This window comes from Procambarus clarkii, chromosome 13 (assembly GCF_040958095.1).
Source record: "Procambarus clarkii isolate CNS0578487 chromosome 13, FALCON_Pclarkii_2.0, whole genome shotgun sequence".
In the NCBI taxonomy this organism is placed as follows: Eukaryota; Metazoa; Arthropoda; class Malacostraca; order Decapoda; family Cambaridae; genus Procambarus; species Procambarus clarkii.
The window spans coordinates 24,825,904-24,847,564 of record NC_091162.1 but is presented as its reverse complement, the minus strand read 5'-3'; the positions used below and the strand labels follow the sequence as shown (position 1 = coordinate 24,847,564).

At 44.0% G+C, this 21,661-nt stretch overlaps 1 protein-coding gene across 1 annotated transcript in view; it reads right to left on the bottom strand.

Annotated features, from left to right (window-relative positions):
• The window catches only part of LOC123757265 (plasmolipin), a 155,532-nt gene that overhangs the window by 67,999 nt on the left and 65,872 nt on the right, over positions 1 to 21,661 (bottom strand). Inside the window, exon 2 of the mRNA XM_069323814.1 lies at positions 3,471 to 3,623. Within this exon, the coding sequence (XP_069179915.1) occupies positions 3,471 to 3,623 (153 nt within the window). The remainder of the gene's footprint in view (positions 1 to 3,470; positions 3,624 to 21,661) is intronic.

Here is a 21,661-nt window from a genome sequence, read left to right as displayed (position 1 = left end):
TCACAGGATGAGTATGGGGTGCACAATAAACTACCACTCACAGGATGAGTATGGGGTGCACAATAAACTACCGCTCACAGGATGGTATGGGGTGCACAATAAACTACCACTCACAGGATGAGTATGGGGTGCACAATAAATTACCGCTCACAGGATGAGTATGGGGTGCACAATAAATTACCGCTCACAGGATGAGTATGGGGTGCACAATAAACTACCACTCACAGGATGAGTATGGGGTGCACAATAAATTACCGCTCACAGGATGAGTATGGGGTGCACAATAAATTACCGCTCACAAGATGAGTATGGGATGCACAATAAATTACCGCTCACAGGATGAGTATGGGGTGCACAATAAATTACCGCTCACAGGATGAGTATGGGGTGCACAATAAATTACCGCTCACAGGATGAGTATGGGGTGCACAATAAACTACCACTCACAGGATGAGTATGGGGTGCACAATAAACTACCGCTCACAGGATGGTATGGGGTGCACAATAAACTACCACTCACAGGATGAGTATGGGGTGCACAATAAACTACCGCTCACAGGATGGTATGGGGTGCACAATAAACTACCACTCACAGGATGAGTATGGGGTGCACAATAAACTACCACTCACAGGATGAGTATGGGGTGCACAATAAACTACCGCTCACAGGATGGTATGGGGTGCACAATAAATTACCGCTCACAGGATGAGTATGGGGTGCACAATAAATTACCGCTCACAGGATGAGTATGGGGTGCACAATAAATTACCGCTCACAGGATGAGTATGGGGTGCACAATAAACTACCACTCACAGGATGAGTATGGGGTGCACAATAAACTACCACTCACAGGATGAGTATGGGGTGCACAATAAATTACCGCTCACAGAATGAGTATGGGGTGCACAATAAACTACCGCTCACAGGATGAGTATGGGGTGCACAATAAACTACCGCTCACAAGATGAGTATGGGGTGCACAATAAACTACCACTCACAGGATGAGTATGGGGTGCACAATAAACTACCACTCACAGGATGAGTATGGGGTGCACAATAAATTACCGCTCACAGGATGAGTATGGGGTGCACAATAAATTACCGCTCACAGGATGAGTATGGGGTGCACAATAAACTACCACTCACAGGATGAGTATGGGGTGCACAATAAACTACCGCTCACAGGATGGTATGGGGTGCACAATAAACTACCACTCACAGGATGAGTATGGGGTGCACAATAAACTACCACTCACAGGATGAGTATGGGGTGCACAATAAATTACCGCTCACAGGATGAGTATGGGGTGCACAATAAATTACCGCTCACAGGATGAGTATGGGGTGCACAATAAACTACCACTCACAGGATGAGTATGGGGTGCACAATAAACTACCACTCACAGGATGAGTATGGGGTGCACAATAAACTACCGCTCACAGGATGAGTATGGGGTGCACAATAAATTACCGCTCACAGAATGAGTATGGGGTGCACAATAAACTACCGCTCACAGGATGAGTATGGGGTGCACAATAAACTACCGCTCACAGAATGAGTATGGGGTGCACAATAAACTACCGCTCACAGGATGAGTATGGGGTGCACAATAAACTACCGCTCACAAGATGAGTATGGGGTGCACAATAAATTACCACTCACAGGATGAGTATGGGGTGCACAATAAACTACCACTCACAGGATGAGTATGGGGTGCACAATAAACTACCACTCACAGGATGAGTATGGGGTGCACAATAAACTACCACTCACAGGATGAGTATGGGGTGCACAATAAACTACCACTCACAGGATGAGTATGGGGTGCACAATAAACTACCGCTCACAGGATGAGTATGGGGTGCACAATAAACTACCGCTCACAGGATGAGTATGGGGTGCACAATAAACTACCGCTCACAAGATGAGTATGGGGTGCACAATATATTACCGCTCACAGGATGAGTATGGGGTGCACAATAAACTACCACTCACAGGATGAGTATGGGGTGCACAATAAACTACCACTCACAGGATGAGTATGGGGTGCACAATAAACTACCGCTCACAGGATGAGTATGGGGTGCACAATAAACTACCGCTCACAGGATGAGTATGGGGTGCACAATAAACTACCGCTCACAAGATGAGTATGGGGTGCACAATATATTACCGCTCACAGGATGAGTATGGGGTGCACAATAAACTACCACTCACAAGATGAGTATGGGGTGCACAATAAACTACCGCTCACAGGATGAGTATGGGGTGCACAATAAACTACCGCTCACAGGATGAGTATGGGGTGCACAATAAACTACCACTCACAAGATGAGTATGGGGTGCACAATAAACTACCGCTCACAGGATGAGTATGGGGTGCACAATAAACTACCACTCACAAGATGAGTATGGGGTGCACAATAAACTACCACTCACAGGATGAGTATGGGGTGCACAATAAACTACCGCTCACAGGATGAGTATGGGGTGCACAATAAACTACCGCTCACAGGATGAGTATGGGGTGCACAATAAACTACCACTCACAGGATGAGTATGGGGTGCACAATAAACTACCGCTCACAGGATGAGTATGGGGTGCACAATAAACTACCACTCACAGGATGAGTATGGGGTGCACAATAAACTACCACTCACAAGATGAGTATGGGGTGCACAATAAACTACCACTCACAAGATGAGTATGGGGTGCACAATAAACTACCACTCACAGGATGAGTATGTGTTGTACAAGTGGGCAGCCACAGTAAACAAGGGGAGAGGTTAAAGCAGTCACAGTAAACAAGGGGAGAGGTTAAAGCAGTCACAGTAAACAAGGGGAGAGGTTAAAGTGGTCACAGTAAACAAGGGGAGAGGTTAAAGCGGTCACAGTAAACAAGGGGAGAGGTTAAAGTGGTCACAGTAAACAAGGGGAGAGGTTAAAGCAGCCACAGTAAACAAGGGGAGAGGTTAAAGCGGTCACAGTAAACAAGGGGAGAGGTTAAAGCAGTCACAGTAAACAAGGGGAGAGGTTAAAGCGGTCACAGTAAACAAGGGGAGAGGTTAAAGCAGTCACAGTAAACAAGGGGAGAGGTTAAAGCGGTCACAGTAAACAAGGGGAGAGTTAAAGTGGTCACAGTAAACAAGGGAAGAGGTTAAAGCGGTCACAGTAAACAAGGGGAGAGGTTAAAGCGGTCACAGTAAACAAGGGGAGAGGTTAAAGTGGTCACAGTAAACAAGGGGAGAGGTTAAAGTGGTCACAGTAAACAAGGGGAGAGGTTAAAGCAGTCACAGTAAACAAGGGGAGAGGTTAAAGCAGTCACAGTAAACAAGGGGAGAGGTTAAAGCGGTCACAGTAAACAAGGGAAGAGGTTAAAGCGGTCACAGTAAACAAGGGAAGAGGTTAAAGCAGTCACAGTAAACAAGGGGAGAGGTTAAAGCGGGCGCATTAACCGGGTCACTAACCAGCTGAGCACACTTGAGGACGCCAGGGATGTTGCGGATGTTGACGTATGATGGATCAAAGTGTATGTAGGCTGAGACCCTGGTGGTGGTGGTGGTGGTGGTGGCGGTGGTGTGGGAGGCCGGGAACCCGGGGTCCGTCATCTCCCCCTCCATCTGCCGACACACTGCACGTTACCACACAACCTCATGCACCCCCCAGATCATTCTTTAATGAAGTCATACTTGCACTTGTCCGAATGAAGAACTGCATAATTTCTATTTCAACAACTATTATATAGGATAAGTTAGCCACGAGGAAATTTATGTCGGCTATATCGATTACATTACTGATAATATAAGTGAAGAAAAATCATTAGGTATTGCCTATAGCAGTTACATTAATTATGAGACATCAATGAAAAAACAATATTGACCACAAACTGAAGCAGTCGAGGAAAAGTAGGTTCTTGGAAAGAGCAGAATGCCCCTAGGTTCTTGGAAAGTGCAGAATGCCCCCTAGGTTCTTGGAAAGTGCAGAATGCCCCCTAGGTTCTTGGAAAGTGCAGAATGGCAATGCTGCGTTTGTTGTTGTTATAATGGATTAGATTATGAATCAATAGGTGCTTTGTAACAACGAGTCTCATTGGTCAAAACACTACGAGTATATAAGACAAGCTGTTCAATGTTAGCATTAGGTAAAACTCTGTTTAGTGTTTTCAGGTTACAGATGTGTGTGTGTAAACTAAAGTCTTTGAAAATGTAATAAGTTATTACGAAACGCGTTCAAGTGTCGCGTCAGACTAGAAATAAAAATGAATTTTGGAGAATTGATTTTTCAATTACCATGGACAGTAAAAAGAAACATAAGAAATATTGAGAAAATTCGTGTTAGAATTATTAATCTTACTTTTTTGGTCATATTTAACAACATAGTTAAACATTAACACTCACTTTTTTGTATATATATATATATATATATATATATATATATATATATATATATATATGTATATATATATATATATATATATATATATATATATATATATATATATATATATATATATGTACCTAGTAGCCAGAACGCACTTCTATGCCTACTATGCATGGCCCGATTTGCCTAATAAGCCAAGTTTTCATGAATTAATTGTTTTTCGACTACCTAACCTACCTAACCTAACCTAACTTTTTCGGCTACCTAACCTAACCTAACCTATAAGGATAGGTTAGGTTAGGTTAGGTAGGGTTGGTTAGGTTCGGTCATATATCTACGTTAATTTTAACTCCAATAAAAAAAATGACCTCATACATAATGAAATGGGTAGCTTTATCATTTCATAAGAAAAAAATTTGAGAAAATATATTAATTCAGTAAAACTTGGCTTATTAGGCAAATCGGGCCTTGCATAGTAGGCCAAGAAGTGCGTTCTGGCTACTAGGTACGACATATATATATATATATATATATATATATATATATATATATATATATATATATATATATATATATATATATATAAAAAGTTTGTGAGGGTACCACCTCTGGTGCCAATGTGGGGACCCATAGCCTCGGAGAAGAAAATAAAAAGTATTCAGAGGAGACCTTGTGGTTTCTCACTGAACACTAATATTATCTTCTCCTACCACCCCCATTCTTTTGTATGTACACATATATATTTACTTTATTTGAACTTTGTTACAAAAAAGGAGTTACATATGGGTTACAAAGATGGTTGTCATAGGTTGTCGAGTTCCTCCAGCTCCTCAGATGGCGGGCAGGAACCCTGGATGCAGTGCGCATTTCCCCTCTGTATCGCCACACTGAGGCGCTGGAAAAGAAAGCTTGCAGCTCTCGGGTCCCTTGTTGTTTCAATGAGCCTAGAACCCAGTTCCTTCAAAAAACTGGTAGCACTTTTACCCCAGGCGCCGAGTGTCTCAGAAGCAATGGGGACAAAATTGTAGTGGTGATCCAGTTCTCTATACTTACGGGATTTGGCTGCTTCCCTGTGGGTGGCAGCGCCACCTGGTTGTGCAACACTGAGGTTAATGTAGGTGTTAGCCAGGGTTGATACGCACGTGTAGTCCCATACCAACTGCTTGCCATTCTTCCAGGGGTTCACTGTGATACCATCCGGGCGACCAATAAGAGCATCAGAGTTACGGGGCGTTAGATAACGGGGCTCTCTTTCAGCTGGGCATCCAGCTGTGGTGAGGCTCCTCTTGATGATGTCGTTAACTTCACTGTGCCTCGAGTGCCATCCCCCTGTGCTTTGGCAGAGTAGGCCATGGTGACCGTACCTGTCAGCCACCACCTCGCCGCAAATACACCTATATCTGGTGTGGATTGGGGCAGCAAGGCGGAGGGCCACAGCAATTCGGAGGGCGTGTGGTGTGAGACGCGTGCCATATATATATATATATATATATATATATATATATATATATATATATATATATATATATATATATATATATATATATATATATATATATATATATGTATATATATATATACAGCATGCAACTGCCACCTTGTTGGCCAGTGTTCGAGTCCCCTGGTGGGTTGAGTGTCTAAAAAGTTATAAACTTCAGCTACTGGAATAGGGTAGTCTGTGCATATATGTATATATATATATGCAGAATAACCACATGTGAAAAATAGAAAATGCTTAACGCGTTTTTGGCTAATTCGCCTTCATCAGAGCAAAGTAGAATGAAGATAAGATTGCTGATCAGACCTTTATATCCGCCTGGGCAGATCACCTGACCACCTAAAATAAGTGAAGGAAAGGAATTATAAGGAAGAAGGTAACTGCAGAAGGCCTATTGGCCCATACAAGGCAGCTCCTATTAATATCTCCAAGTGTCATACGTGTTAAATGATTGCTAAATTGTTTTGACGTGCTATATTGAGGCTTAAATAGGGATCCAACTTGTACATACCGGGGCTCACATTAACGCTGTTGTTACAATGTTTGATCAGAGCAGACTCGATCACGTTTCGTTCAACAAAATCCTTACTTTTAACAATACATTTTGCCACTGTGAAGTCGATAGAATGATTACATAAACTGGTATGTAAATACAATGCACTGGATTGCTGGGCTGTACGAATAGCATATGAATGCTGTTTTAAACGCGAGGAAAGTGATTTATCTGTCTGGCCGATGTAAACACATGCACACTCATTACAAGGGATGGAATACACACAACCTGCTACAGACGAGGGCGAGTTCTTAATTAACATGGACTTAACTGTATTATCATTTTTGAACACTAGATTAATATTAAGGTTCTTCAGGGCTGGGGCAAGATTTACTACACCCTCAGAATATGGTAATACCAACGAATTTTTCAGTTCTGGTTTAGACTTAGTAGTCTGTTTGTAGAAAGTCTTTTTTGCTTGGCCAAACGCAAGATCCAAGATCGATTTTGGGTATTTTAACTTCTTCCCAATTTCAAATATATTTTCTATTTCTTCATCGAAAAATTCCGGACTGCAAACTCTCAGTGCTCTGAGAAACATACCAGAAAAAACTGCCCGCTTGACCTGAACATGATGAATTGAATAGAAATGTACATACGAGCACACATTGGTAGGTTTCCTATACACATTGAATTTGAAACTTCTACCAATTCTATGAATCATGATGTCTAAAAAAGGTAGAACACCATTCACTTCGTTCTCAATTGTGAATTTAATTGACGGAACCAGCGAATTAATTTGATTGAGAAAATCAGTTTCGTCATGATTAACCGGCCACAGGCACAAAATATCGTCAACGTACCTGTACCAAAGCAAATTTGAGGGTAAAATCCTGGGAAGGATATTTGTTTCGAAACATTCCATGTACAGATTGTTCAAAACAGGGGAGAATTACCCATCGCCATGCCAAATGTTTGTTTATAAAATGAATCATTAAAGCTGAAATAATTATCTTTAATGCACAATTTTATAAGTTCAATAATGGTGTTAGTAGGCAAAGTTAAATTATACCTTGGGAGTAGATCCTGTAAGAATGACAACAGATCATCAACAGGAACCCTAGTGAACAGAGCCGTCACATCAAAACTCACAAGTTTAAAATCATAATTTAATTTCAAACTAGACAACTTGTTAACCAAGTCCAAGTTGTTTGTTATGTGTGAGTTGGAAATGGAACCTACTACTGGAGACAAGACTTGGACAAGCCATTTGGAAAGTCTATATGCCACAGATCCAACAGAACTAATAATAGGTCTTGCAGGATTATTCGGTTTGTGTGTTTTAATAAGCCCATATAGATATGGGAGAGAAGGGGAACGACTTAAAACTTAGGAATCAACTCCTTATCGTTCTTGAGCACGGTTTTAGAATCACTTGGTAAACAGTGATTACGTCCAACGAGGCTCTTATCCCTGTGGCCCGTGTTCCCCGCAGTGTCAACAAATTCCTTTGGAGACTTCAGGCTGAAGGTGCAAGGGACATAAGGAGTCAGCAAGCCATTGAGTCGTTTCGCCAGTCTGTACGTGGGTGTGGGTATCTGGCTGATGATTGGCCGAAGTGGGTTTCCAGGCTTATGTGTCTTGACATTTCCATACGCATATCCAGGTTTATATTCCCCAATAATCTTTGGCAGGTGGAGTCCGGATTTCTTGGCGTTCACAGTTTTGATCAATTTGTTGACCTTTGCTTGCAATTCGGCTGTAGTGTCCTTCATTACCCTTTGGAATTTAGTTTGGTCAGAGAGTATGAGGTTCATTTTCGCCAGATATTCGTCTTTTTTAAGAATGACGTATATTGGCGACTTGTCACCTCTCCTGACAACTATCTCCTTGTTCTCACGAAGGCTCTTAGCTGCCGCTTTGAGCTCGGGGGACAGTATGGTGCTTCTGTAGTTGCCTCGATTCTTTCCTCCTTCCGCAATAAGTTCTGCTTGTAAGGTGTCTTTGGTGGTGACCTTCTTTTGTGCCTCGAGGTCGAATATGTCGTCCAACAGAATCTCCAACTCCACTTTCCGGGCCATCTCACTTGGTCTGGACATAACGTGACAGTTTATACCCAGATTTAGGAGAGTGACTTGGTCCTCAGTGAGGTTGATTCCTGCAAGGTTCAAGAAGCCGTCTCTTGGTCGTGGAATTGCCATAGGTCCTCCATATAACGTTGTTAATTTCTTGATTATCCTAGAAACTATCTAGGATTATCCAGGATAATCAAGAAACTAACAACGTTATATGGAGGACCTATGGCAATTCCACGACCAAGAGACGGCTTCCTGAACCTTGCAGGAATCAACCTCACTTTGTTGTCGTCCTTTTTGACCTGGAAAAGGCTTACGACACCACTATGCGATATCATATTCTATCCCAGCTTCATTCTTTTGGTCTTCGTGGTCATCTCCCTCTCTTTCTCCGCAGCTTCCTCTCTCGTCGTTTCTTTCGGGTGTGGCTTGGTACCGCTCTCTCTGCCTCTTTTCAGCAATACGAAGGTGTGCCCCAGGGTAGTGTTCTGAGCACTACTCTTTTTCTAGTTGCCCTCAATGGTCTTCTTTCCTCTCTTCCTTCAGGCGTCTTCTCCGCTCTCTGTGTCGATGATCTTACCCTTTGCTGTCAGGGTGATGATTCACCTCTCCTTCAACGCTGGCTTCAACTTGCGATTGATGCCGTGTCGTCCTGGGCCACCGATCATGGCTTCAAAATGCTTGTGTGCTTTGCAAAATTAAAGTAATTACAGTGAATTCTTGACTAACATATTCAGTGCAGTAAGTGTTTAATATTCTGAGGAACATTTAAGTGATAAGTTACATTTATTCAGTAAAAATGGCAAATATACCTCAGTTTCCTGCATTTGATCCTGACAAACCTGTCACAGAGGTGGGTCAAATGGCTTAAAAGGTTTGAAAATTTGTTGATAGTTTCTGACATCAAAAGTGCTGAAAGAAAGCGTGCCTTTCTACTTCATTATGCAGGTGATAGAGTTTGTGACATCTTTGACACACTGAAAGACACTGGTGGTGCCAAAGATTATGACACTGCCAAAGCCAAACTAACAGAGCATTTCAAACCAAGGCAAAATACTGCAATGGAAATTATGCATTTCAGGAGAGCAAAACAACTCTCTAATGAAACTGTGGATCAATACCACACACGTCTGCAGGGTTTAGCAGCCCATTGTGAGTTTGCTGATGTTGACAAAGAAATCAAACAGCAAATAATTGAAACATGCACATCTACACGTCTCCGTCGAAGAGCTCTAGAACTTGTTGATGATGAAAGTTCTCTTACCAAGATACTGGATATTGCTCGTCGAATGGAAGATGCTGCACGTGATGCTCGTGTCATGGAGTGCAGTGCCAATAACGGTTCTGCCACTGTTACTAACAGTGATGAGGTATGTAAGGTGCAGGAAGGACATCGTAATCAAAGAAGATATCATGCCAAACCTAACAGTAAATTTAGCCGAGAACCACGTCACAACTGGGGTCAAGGAACAAGACTCAAGCAGTCACAACGACCCACATCAGAGGGTGTCAACAATAAATGTTACAATTGTGGAGGAGACTACCCGCACCAAGGTAATGTTTGTCCTGCTCAAGGTAAGAAGTGCTATGAGTGTGGAAAACTAGGTCATTTTGGTGCTATGTGTCGTTCCGCACTAAAGAAACCACAGTCAATGAATAAAAGCACTGTACGAGGATCAGGTCATAGGGGTCGAGGTGGTAAACACAATATTGCACCTCATATCCAGAATGTTAATAATATACAAGACAACATTTCATTACAACCAGTCTCAGATGACAGTGAATGTGATTATACTTATGGAGTACAAGCAATCACAGAATGGAATGATCTTCCAAACAACCCAGAGACATGTGTATACATTGCTGGTATTTGTCTCAAAGTTCTCATTGACACTGGATCAAACATTGATACCATTGCTGAGTGCCACTATGAAAAATTTAAAAAACAGTTCCCAAAACTTGAAAATTATAATGGCAAAGCCACTGCCTATGCTTCAAAGGTAGCCTTGCCAGTGATTGGAACTTTCACTGCAGAGATTACGTCAAAGAATGCAATGCTCATTACTACATTCCATGTTGTTAGGAATGCAAAGGAGTCTTTACTCAGTTACAAGACTTCAACCAAATTGGGGCTACTTCAGCTTTCTAATGCTGTAGCAGTGGAATCTGCAAACAATGTTGATGGTATTGTTGCTGAATTTTCTGATCGATTTAAATCCATAGGTTGTTATACTGATAGCAAAGTACATCTGCATATCAACCCAGATGTAATTCCAGTTGCCCAACCACATCGCCGACAACCATTCCATACTCGCAAGAAAGTCGATGCTGAACTGGATAGGCTGATGGAACTAGATATCATTGAACCAGTAACAGGCCCAACACCATGGGTAAGCCCAATTGTCACTCCACCAAAGCCGAAGAATCCAGATGAGATACGCATTTGTGTGGACATGCGTGTTCCCAACAAGGCAATAATGCGTGAACGCCATCCTACACCGACTGTAGATGATATGATCTACCGCTTGAATGGTGCAACTATATTCAGCAAGTTAGATTTAAACAAGGGCTATCATCAGCTTGAACTTGATGATGAGAGTCGCTTCATCACAACGTTTACGACACATCGAGGTCTGTATAGGTACAAGCGCCTGAGTTTTGGTATCAACAGTGCTGCCGAGGTATTCCAGCACATCATCAGCCAGGTATTGCAAGACATACCTAATGCTGACAACATGTCTGATGACATCATTGTTTATGGCCGTACCCAAGCTGAACACGACAAAGCTCTTCGTGCAACATTGCAACGCTTACGAGAAAAGAATCTGACGTTAAGCCGAGCAAAGTGTGAGTTCAATCAACATAAAATTGAATTCTTTGGACATGTACTTAGTGACAAAGGTCTGTCTCCAGATCCTAAGAAAGTTGCAGATATCAAGAATGCTGCACCTCCTTCAACGTCCACTGAAGTACATAGTTTTCTGGGCTTGGCAAACTACTGTTCTCGCTTCATTCCAGATTTTGCTACCATTACGAAGCCTCTACGTGAGCTCCTGAAGAAAAATGCATCATGGTATTGGAGCGATATCGAGCAAAATGCATTTGATGCTGTGAAAGATGCACTAGTAGAGAATGCGACTGCTGCATACTTTGATCCATCAATGGACACTGAATTAACGGTGGATGCTAGTCCTGTTGGTTTAGGTGCTGTTTTAGCCCAACACAAACCTGGTCAACCAGATTCCAGAGTAGTAATTGCCTACGCCAGCCGTTCTGTCACAGATGTTGAGCAACGATACAGTCAGACAGAGAAGGAAGCTCTTGCTCTTGTATGGGGCTGTGAACACTTCAATGTGTATCTGCTTGGTGCACCCTTCACCACGATAGTCACTGACCACAAACCGCTGGAGACCATCTTCAATAATCCAAAGTCCAAACCACCAGCTCGCATTGAGAGATGGGCTCTTCGTCTGCAACCATACAACTTTACGGTGAAATACAAGCCGGGTGCAGGCAATCCCGCTGATTACATCAGTCGACATCCTGCCAACAGTTTCACCATCACCAAGCATCAACAAGTTGCCGAGGAATATGTACACTCTGTAACCTGTGATGCAGTCCCTAAGGCTCTCACTCTTGATGAAATCCGTACTGCAACCCTAGAGGACCCAACTCTGCAAGCAACAGTGGATGCATTGACTAAGAAAAAGTTTCTACGCATCCCACCCTCAGGAGTTGACCAAGATGCATTCAAAGCACTTGAACGCATCCAGACAGAATTAAGTGTTACGCAACAACGCGACACCGTGCTGCGAGGTACTCGTATCGTTATTCCAGCTGTTCTCCAGCAACGTGCTCTGAAGCTTGCACATCAAGGACACCAAGGTCTTGTTAGGACCAAACAGCTGCTACGAGAAAAGGTGTGGTTTCCTGGCATTGATCGTCAAGCAAAGGATATGCATGATGCCTGTGTCCCTTGCCAAGCTGCAGTGGATACTTCAAGACCAACACCTCTACAACCTTCACCACTACCTGCTGCACCATGGACGGAAGTATCGATGGACTTCTGCGGACCACTACCAACTGGAGAGTACTTGATGGTAGTCACTGATGATCACTCACGTTATCCAGAAGTAGAAATCATCAATTCCACATCTGCAAAGGCCGTCATCCCGAAACTCGACAAGATCTTTTCAAACTTTGGCATTCCTGAAGTTGTCAAGACTGACAATGGATCGCCATTCAATGGACAAGACTTTGTCAACTTTGCTGAGCATATTGGATTCAAACACCGCCGTGTGATGCCACTACATCCTCAAGCAAATGGAGAAGTTGAGAGATTCATGCAACCTCTCATGAAAGCGGTACGCTGTGCTCATGCCGAAGGACGATCCTGGAAACAAGCTATGTATGCTTTTCTCAGGAACTACCGTGCAACACCACATGGAACACTGGGCAAGTCACCTGGTGAACTCTTATTTGGACGTCCTATGAGAATCGCACTACCCGTCATGCCAGCCGAGGTAACGGATAAACGTCTCGCTCAGAAGGATGCACTAGCCAAGGGCAAAATGAAAATTGCTCATGATCAACATGCAAAGGAACAATTCATAAAAGTTGGAGATACTGTTCTCGTTAAAAAGAAAAAAGAGGGAAAGTTAGATATGCCGTATGATACAAAACCATATAAAGTGATTAGTGTAAAAGGAACTATGGTAACAGCTAGTAATAGAGATCATAGTATAACACGTAATATGGCTTATTTCAAAGTGATTCCAACTAGTTTAGAAAATGATGAAGTGCAAAGTCATGCAAAAGAAAAAGAAAAAATGAGTTATAACTCAATAAACAATTCATCAAGGGATGTTATTGTATTTGGGGACTCACGTCCTAAACGTCATGTTAAACGCCCTACACGATTTGATGATTAATTGTGTTCCTATGTAATGAAAAGTATTTACTTATTATGCTAAACTAAATTTAATATTGTTTGAATAATGCAGATATCTCATTCAATATTTTGTAACTTTGTATTACAGTTTCTTTCATGTTTGTTTAACATTACATATGTATTTTTAACATTGAAATCCTTTGTGGAAAAGATTAAGTTGTTTAAATTCTTTGTGTGCTTAATTAATGTTAAATGTATGCAGTATCTCTTGATATGTTAATAACTTACTTTGTGTCAATAACTTTGCTTTGTGCTACAAGCATGGTAGACATCCTGTATTCATTCTTTTTAAAGAAAAGGAGGGATGTCATGTTCACAGAAAATGGTACCATCCGTTTTCTATGTGTGGCGGAGCAGACGCCAGAGAGAGGAGGTAAACAGGAGAGCGTACAGGACGCCCGCCAAGCTTGGTAGCTACTAGTCATGTAATCATATTAAGTATTAAAGTCAGTAACCAAGTCATGACTTTACATCAACCCTACAACCAAGACTTCCTCAGCTACACACAAACACCACAGGGTTGTTCTTCGTTCCTCTTTGTCACTTTATGGTCATCCCATTGAGTACAAAGATTCTGCAAAGCTTTTGGGGTTATTCCTTGACACTCGTTTGTCTTGGTCTCCCCATATCTCTTACCTCCGTGTTGAGTGCTCTAAGGCCCTTACCCTCCTTCGGGTATTGTCCCATACTTCTTGGGGAGCGGATAGGCGCACTCTCCTTACTTTACATTCCTCTCTCGTCCTGTCTAAGCTCGATTATGGTTGCCCTGCTTACTCGTCTGCTTCTCCGTCTACTCTTCGCCGTCTTGATGCTTTGCACCATATTGGGTGCAAAGTTCACCCAGTATGGTGAAACAGTTCACCTCAGTTCTGGTGCCTTTCGTTCGACTCCCTGTTCTTAGCTTGTATGTTGACACTGGCTTCCTGTCTCTCCAGGACCGCCATGATCGCTACTGTCTTCGCTATCTTGCGCGGTCCTTACAACATCCTTCCTCTCGCCTCTGTCGTGCTTTAACTTTTACCCCTCCTGCGGTTCCTGTTCCTCTTCACCACCTCCCTCTTTCTGTCCGGTTATCTCGCTTACAGGATTCTCTTTCCATTCGTATTTCTAATGTTTCTGGTCAACATTGTGACGGAGGGTGTGCAAATAATTTTGTTGATACAGTTAACATTTGGTCAGGTCTACATCAGCAGACAATGAAAATTCCCAGAGATACTTGTAACCGAGTCTAAACCGAGCAGTAGTAACATTTAAAAGTCAGCTGATTTTATTGGATGATCCATAGATGTGTGGCTCCTCTTGCATGATAGTATGATGATAGGTGGAATTACTGGTGTCGATTTCACTTTGTCTCAGAACTACAAGGTTTTGTTGAAGTTCTTAGAATACTATACTATCGCTCTCAGATTGCTTATTGGCAATCCAAGGTTATTCTCAATTTCTCCTTTAAAGGCAGATTCTTTCGATAACTCATCAGCTCTATCATGCATTCGGAGGCCAACATGAGATGGAGACCACATGAAATGGACTGTTACCATCATTAATAATTTTCTTGTATTTGTGTCTAGCTTCAGACACGAGCTGTTATAGTTATATCTTAAAGAGTTGAGCGCAATTAAGGATGATAAGGAGTCACAATTAATATGCAGGCGATGAGTCACAATAACGTGGCTGAAGTATGTTGACCAGACCACACACTAGAAATTGAAGGGACGACGACGTTTCGGTCCGTCCTGGACCATTCTCAAGTCGATTCTTGATCGACTTGAGAATGGTCCAGGACGGACCGAAACATCGTCGTCCCTTCAATTTCTAGTGTGTGGTCTGGTCAACAATTAATATATCAAGTTTGAAGACTTGTACACATTTCAGTGCAAGAATCAAGGCAGATAGTTTGGTCTGAAGGGTAGAGGCCCAGTTATTTATTCGAACTCCCCACTCAAAATATGCAATTAACATCGCCCATTGTCAGAACAACTGCACTTCCAGCTGCACCCGTGGTGCGGTGTAGGGAACCATCAGTGTATATGATTTGAGAGAGAGAATGCTCTGTGCACAGAGCATTAATATGGCTTAAGGCGTTGAGCTTTGTCTCAAGACGAAGCTTGGGCTGATCTTTAATTTGTTTCTTGAGTGGAAAGGGAGGGATTAAAATTGAAAAGGATGTAATCTCCCACGGTGCAGGAAAGTTGAATTTGTTGTCTCTCTTTGTATAAATTATAAATCTGATACATTCTGAGGTCAGTTCCAGTTTTAGTTATCCATTTAGAACAATGTTTTCCTTCAATAAAGAAATTCTGGAGGGCTTCTGTGCAAGGGTTAGGATGAGTTAGCCTCAGCATTTATATACCAATTTGACAGGTAATTTTAGTAATACTATCAACGACGATCACGATCACGATCAACGACGCTCAGAATATTAAGTTCCCTTCTCATTTTAAGTATGTGCCTCTGTAACCCTTTCCACTACCGCCCACAGGATGGGTATGAGGTGCATAATAATTTAACTAAACTAACAGTTGTTGTTGACTGGGGACCAACGACAATCAAGGTAGCGTTTGGTGTGACGTCAAGTTGTCTCTGCCTCAACAACCAAATTATTACTTAACATTAGCACACGTTTTATCTTTTACATAAAAGGTCAATAAACTCTTAAGCACAAAAGTAGAGCCATCTCCCTTTTTCACTAATCTACATACATTAATTTTTATTAACTGTTCTACACTATTTTCCTTTCGATAGTAGTATGAATAATATAAACAGATGTGTGGTGTTTCGACCAATGAGATTCGTCGTTACAAAGCGCCTATTTATTCATAATCTAATACATTACAACAACAACAATAACTAAGGGGATTAGCTAAATAGCTCAGATAGCTAAGGGGATTAGCTAAATAGCTCAGATAGCTAAGGGGATTGGCTAAATAGCTCAGATAGCTAAGGGGATTAGCTAAATAGCTCAGATAGCTAAGGGGATTAGCTAAATAGCTAGGATAGCTAAGGGGATTAGCTAAATAGCTCAGATAGCTAAGGGGATTAGCTAAATAGCTCAGATAGCTAAGGGGATTAGCTAAATAGCTCAGATAGCTAAGGGGATTAGCTAAATAGCTCAGACAGCTAAGGGGATTAGCTAAATAGCTCAGATAGCTAAGGGGATTAGCTAAATAGCTCAGATAGCTAAGGGGATTAGCTAAATAGCTCAGATAGCTAAGGGGAGTAGTCCCTGGCCTGCGGCTCACAAAGACCCTAAGGGTAAGGCTGAGGAACTAGTACACAAGTGATGTGATGCAGCATCCTCCTCCTCCCTCCCTGTAAAAGTAAGCAATGAACAGCTCCTATGACATAATGACAGAAGAATTAGGATAACAAGAGCACATTCTAGTGATGACGAGTATGGCCAGCCAATCACAGCCCAGGAAGTAAAAGGGGCTATGAAATAGGGTAAAAGTACAGCACCTGGTGAAAATGGCGTCTCCTACGACATACTCAATGCACTGTGTGAAGCGTCTGGAAATCCACTACTCCACTTGTTTAAGAAATCATTCCTAAGTGGTGTGTTGCCCACACAATGGAAACACGCAATAATTGTTCCCATTCCGAAACCCAATGACCCTGGTAATTACAGACCTATCTGTCTGATGTCATACACTTGCAAGATGCTTGAAAGGATCATCATAAACCGACTGTTTCACAAAATAGGCAGGCTAGGGGAGGGGGTCAATTGGATTTGTTAAAGGACGGAACACAGCAAATTGTATAGTTAATTACTTGGCTAATGACACAGATAAGTATTCTGTATTTGTTGACATTAAGCATAACATAACATTCGAAGGCTGACATTAAAGGAGTCTTCGACAAAGCACAGGCGATTGCGATCCTGGACGAGCTTGCACGCATGGGTGTCAAGGGGAGACTCATGAAATGGATTGAAGACTACCTCACAGGGAGGGAAAGCCAAGGTTGGCTTCAACGGAGCAGTCTCGAGAACATTGAGTATGGAACTCGGGACCCCCCCCTTCCCCCCCCACAAGAAGGGATCTTAAGCCCCACACTATTTAACACACTTATGAACGTCATTGCAAATATTGAATTTCCGGAACGAACACTACAAGTGGGATATGCAGATGATGTCCTAATACAAGCTCCCACCTTGGGAAAAATTAAGCAGTCCATTGAACTCCTTGGAAGGAAATGTGTTGAACTCGGTTTCACTCTCTGCACAAACAAGATAAAAGCATACTCTCATCACAAGCGGGGAGAAAATGAAGAACTACAAATTAAGGAGTCGACTGCTAGCAGCCGTGGAGTGAGGACGTTTACCAACCCTCTGTGGCTGTTGGGGTTGTTTGCCATTTTGGTCGCCAGGTGGTGTGGGCATCTCTGCCCTCCCAGTTTTGTTGCCTGCCTGGCTGCGTGTTGACGTGGTGGTTCTGACATGGGGGGCCATCTTCCTCCTGTTGTGCGTGTGAATTCCGTGGGCCTGGAGTTCACTTGTAAGGATGGTTATGTGACCATCGAGATGGTTATGTGTGACATGCATCGTATCCCGGTGGAGGCTATTTACGGTGTGGAGCTTGTTACGGCCCACCGGGTTGTTATTAAGTTCGTGAGGGAGGAGGAGTACCGGGACTTCCTCCGTCGGTACGAGGGGCGTACGTTGCCGTTGCCGGATGTTGGCGGCTCTCTGGTGATATCGGACCGCAGTGGTGCCCTGACTTATGTCAGTGTCCATGGTGCGCCCCTGGAGTTCCCTGATGACCTCCTCCGGCGTTACTTCTGGGGGTTTGGTACTGTTGTCAGCGTGCGGGTGAACACACTCTCCTCGGGGCGGTATGCTGAGAGGCGAACGAACATTCACACATTGGGGATGCGCCTGCGGTCGGATATACCTTCTTCTGTCCGGCTTATGGGATACTACGTCCGGGTGTATTATGCCTGGCAGCCTCGTACCTGTTTCCGGTGTGGCCTGTTGGGGCATCAGGCTGTCGGGTGCTCTGAGGCCCCAGCTGCTCAAGTCAACTTGTTCTGAGATGAGGATTTCTCGCCTGCTCCCTCTGGAGGCAGTCTCCGGTGATGATGATGAGGAGGTGCACGTCCCGTTTGCTGCTGCAGCTTCCCCGGCGACGCCTGACGCTCCTCCGGTTGTTGCCGACCCTCCTCCGGGTACTGCGGTACCGTCGGTTGGTCTGCCTGATCCTGTCGCTGTCCCAGTTGCTCCTGTGGGCCTTCCTGGAGCTCCCTGTGTGACGTCGCTGTCTTCTCCCTCGTCTTCTGATGCTGCACCTGGCCCTGTGTCCGTGACTCGGGTCCCGGATGTGCCGGGTGCTGGGGGTGGCTGCGCAGCCTCCTGCTGTGTGTGGCCGGTTCCCCCTGTGGTAGAGGCTGCTGCCATTCTGTGTCGGGCGTCGGTTCATCCGGCTCGTGGTACCCGTGTTTCTGGGTCACTTACCAGCTCTGACGATATCCGGCCGGTGCCCAAACGTTCCCGGCGTTCGTCTTCTGCCTGGGCCGACGTTGGTGACCTCAGTGACTGCGGGTCTTCAGGTATTGACGGTGTGGATATGGATACGTCGATGTCTCCGCAGTTCGTGGTGGCGGAGGTCCATGTGCCTGCTGGTGCTGGTGCCTGTGTCTCAGACGTGCCTTCGGTTCTTTCTCCGCCGGGGGACTCTCCGCAGTGGGGGGTGGTGGCTTCCGCTGCCAGGGATGGTGTGGACTCTGGTGCTGGGCGTGGCCTGGTGGTGACGTTACGGAAGGATGCGCACCATCCGGGTTCCCTGCTGTCGTCTGGTGGTGTGCCCGGGGCCGCGGGTACCCCTGTGGTGCGGGTGCACGTTAGGGCTCTGGGGGACGTGTTGCCGGCGTCTGTGATGCCGCCGGGTCACTGGTCGAAGATTGCCGAGTTACTGCTGTCTGACGGACCGGAGTACTTTCATGGTGGGCAAGTTCCCTTCCTGTGGGAGCGAGTAGCGACTTCTCGCCTCATGAGTACTACCATCTGGGTCCCCTGTTTGCAGGTGTTTGTTGCCCCGGTTCCAGATGTTATGGCGTCCCCGGTGGATGGACGGGACCCTTTGCAATGGGTGTTCTGGGAGGCGTTCAATGTACGGTTCCCGCGGGCCAGGTTCCTGGGCAAGTATGTGCTCTGATTTCCTGTGTATTTGCTCTATGACATGCTGTGTGCCCCTATGCCTGTTTGTTTGCCCTGTTATATTATGTGCTTCTGCCTCTCCCTTTATGCGTTTCTTTGCCGGGTGGCATATTAGTTTCTAGTGCTTGGCGTCACTCGTTTTGCGTTTTGGCTTGGCGTTTCGCCTTTCCTGGCTTCGCGATTCACCCTTCACGGGTACGCCGGGGCGCATCCGATCCCACGATCGTCGTCGCCCCTAACTCAACAACAACTACAAATTTATGGTGTAACACTTGAATGGGTTTGCCACTACCCGTACCTTGGCGTCACTGTCGGTTCTAACAAGGGGAAGAGAAGCTCAACAAACTCATAGGAACATGTAAAAGTCGACTCAGGGCACTGAAAGCTATGACCTGGAATGGGCATGGAGCCGCTATTGCTGTGCTTAAAATGATGTACACAGCCTATGTGCGCTCCGTCATTGACTATGTCGCGCCAGTTTTGTGTACCTATTCCCAAAGCGATATGAAAAACATGAAAGCATACAAAATGAAGCCATGAAAATCATTCTTGGAGTCCCAAGAACTGCCAAAACATTTAAAATCTATGAGAGTTGTCCCTCCCCCAGTGTTAAAAGCCGAATTAAGGAACTGAATGCTAAGCTGCAATTTAGCCAGAGATCCCCATTACAATGATGTTTGCCAAGAAAAAACTGAGTTCTGTGCTACTTACACAGGGAAACAGGAGGAACAAAAAATAGCATCACAGATCAGTCTGCTACCTCGAAGAACTTCACTTGCTTGAGCAAGCCCGTGAGCTCATGCCTGTAGAGAGGTTACCTCCCTGGGAGGATGACCCATGCAGGATCATCATCAATGAAATGGCAATGAAAAAGTCCAACATGATAGCTCAAGAAATGAGGCACAATTATCTTGAGGAAATCTGTAAAGAAGCCGGAAATGAGTTAGATCAAATCTACACTGATGGATCATCTTACCCTGTCAATGGCAGGGTTGGTGCATCACACACTGTAATTATGAATAATGCCTTACAACAAGGAAATGAAGGAAAAGCCCGTATTGAGAACTATGCCTCTTCAACACAAGCAGAGCTAACTGCCATTGTTATGGCGTTAAGATTCCTTAAACGAAGCACTAATGGTGCAATGATCTGCACTGACTTTAAAGCAGCGCTACAAAGCCTTACTAAAAACCGGGCAGAAAATCTTGCGATAGTCGCTGAGATCAAGAGCGCGGTGAGAGTACTAACCGATCAAGGAAGAATTGTGAACTTCCTGTGGATCCCCTCCCATGTTGGAATCTGTGGAAATGAACGATCAGATGTGCTGGCTGCTGAAGACGCTGAAGGAGACCACATTGAATACTTCATATCCAAGACTTTTCTACAAATTAGAGGCATCATCAGGCAACATCACCGTGACAAGGTTACTGAGGAAAGGAGGATAGAAGAACAAATCGGTGAATCTCTACACTGGTACAGTACAATGTGGCTGCAGCTGGCAGTCCCAATCATTATGGACGAAGAGGAGGTGGCCGCGGGAGAGAATCAGTAATAGCAAAAATTCGTCTTGGATACAAATATCCATGGAGATTCGGGATGGAACCAACAGTTGAGCAGCGGAGTTGCAGAATCTGTGGTGAGAGTGACGGACACCGCCTTGACCACTACCTGGGAGAGTGTGAACATCTAAGAGACATTAGAAATATATGTAAAATAATAAACCCCCATTGTTTGAGTTAGGAAAATACTATTTGTCAAATATATATACTGTTCTTAAAAGATTCCCCCATTTTGCACCCGCAAGATAACGTAAAATTTAAGGGTTGACGAATGCTAATCTTTTTGTTTGATGAGCTGTTCACTTGAGACAGTTAAGCAAGTCCCAGCTGTGTTTGGGAACAAGTGACAGGATGAACAACCCAGCAGGTTATCTTCCTATTGGGGACTGTTGTACATGCTGCTATAGCGGTGTGTCCACTCACAGGATGAGTGGCGCTGCCCAATAATCTCGGCACTTTGGGCTAAATTTAAAATTTAACAACAAATTCGGCGTTGCCATTTCTGCACTTTCCAAGAACCTAGGGAGTAAAGCAAGATCTTCCTTCGACTG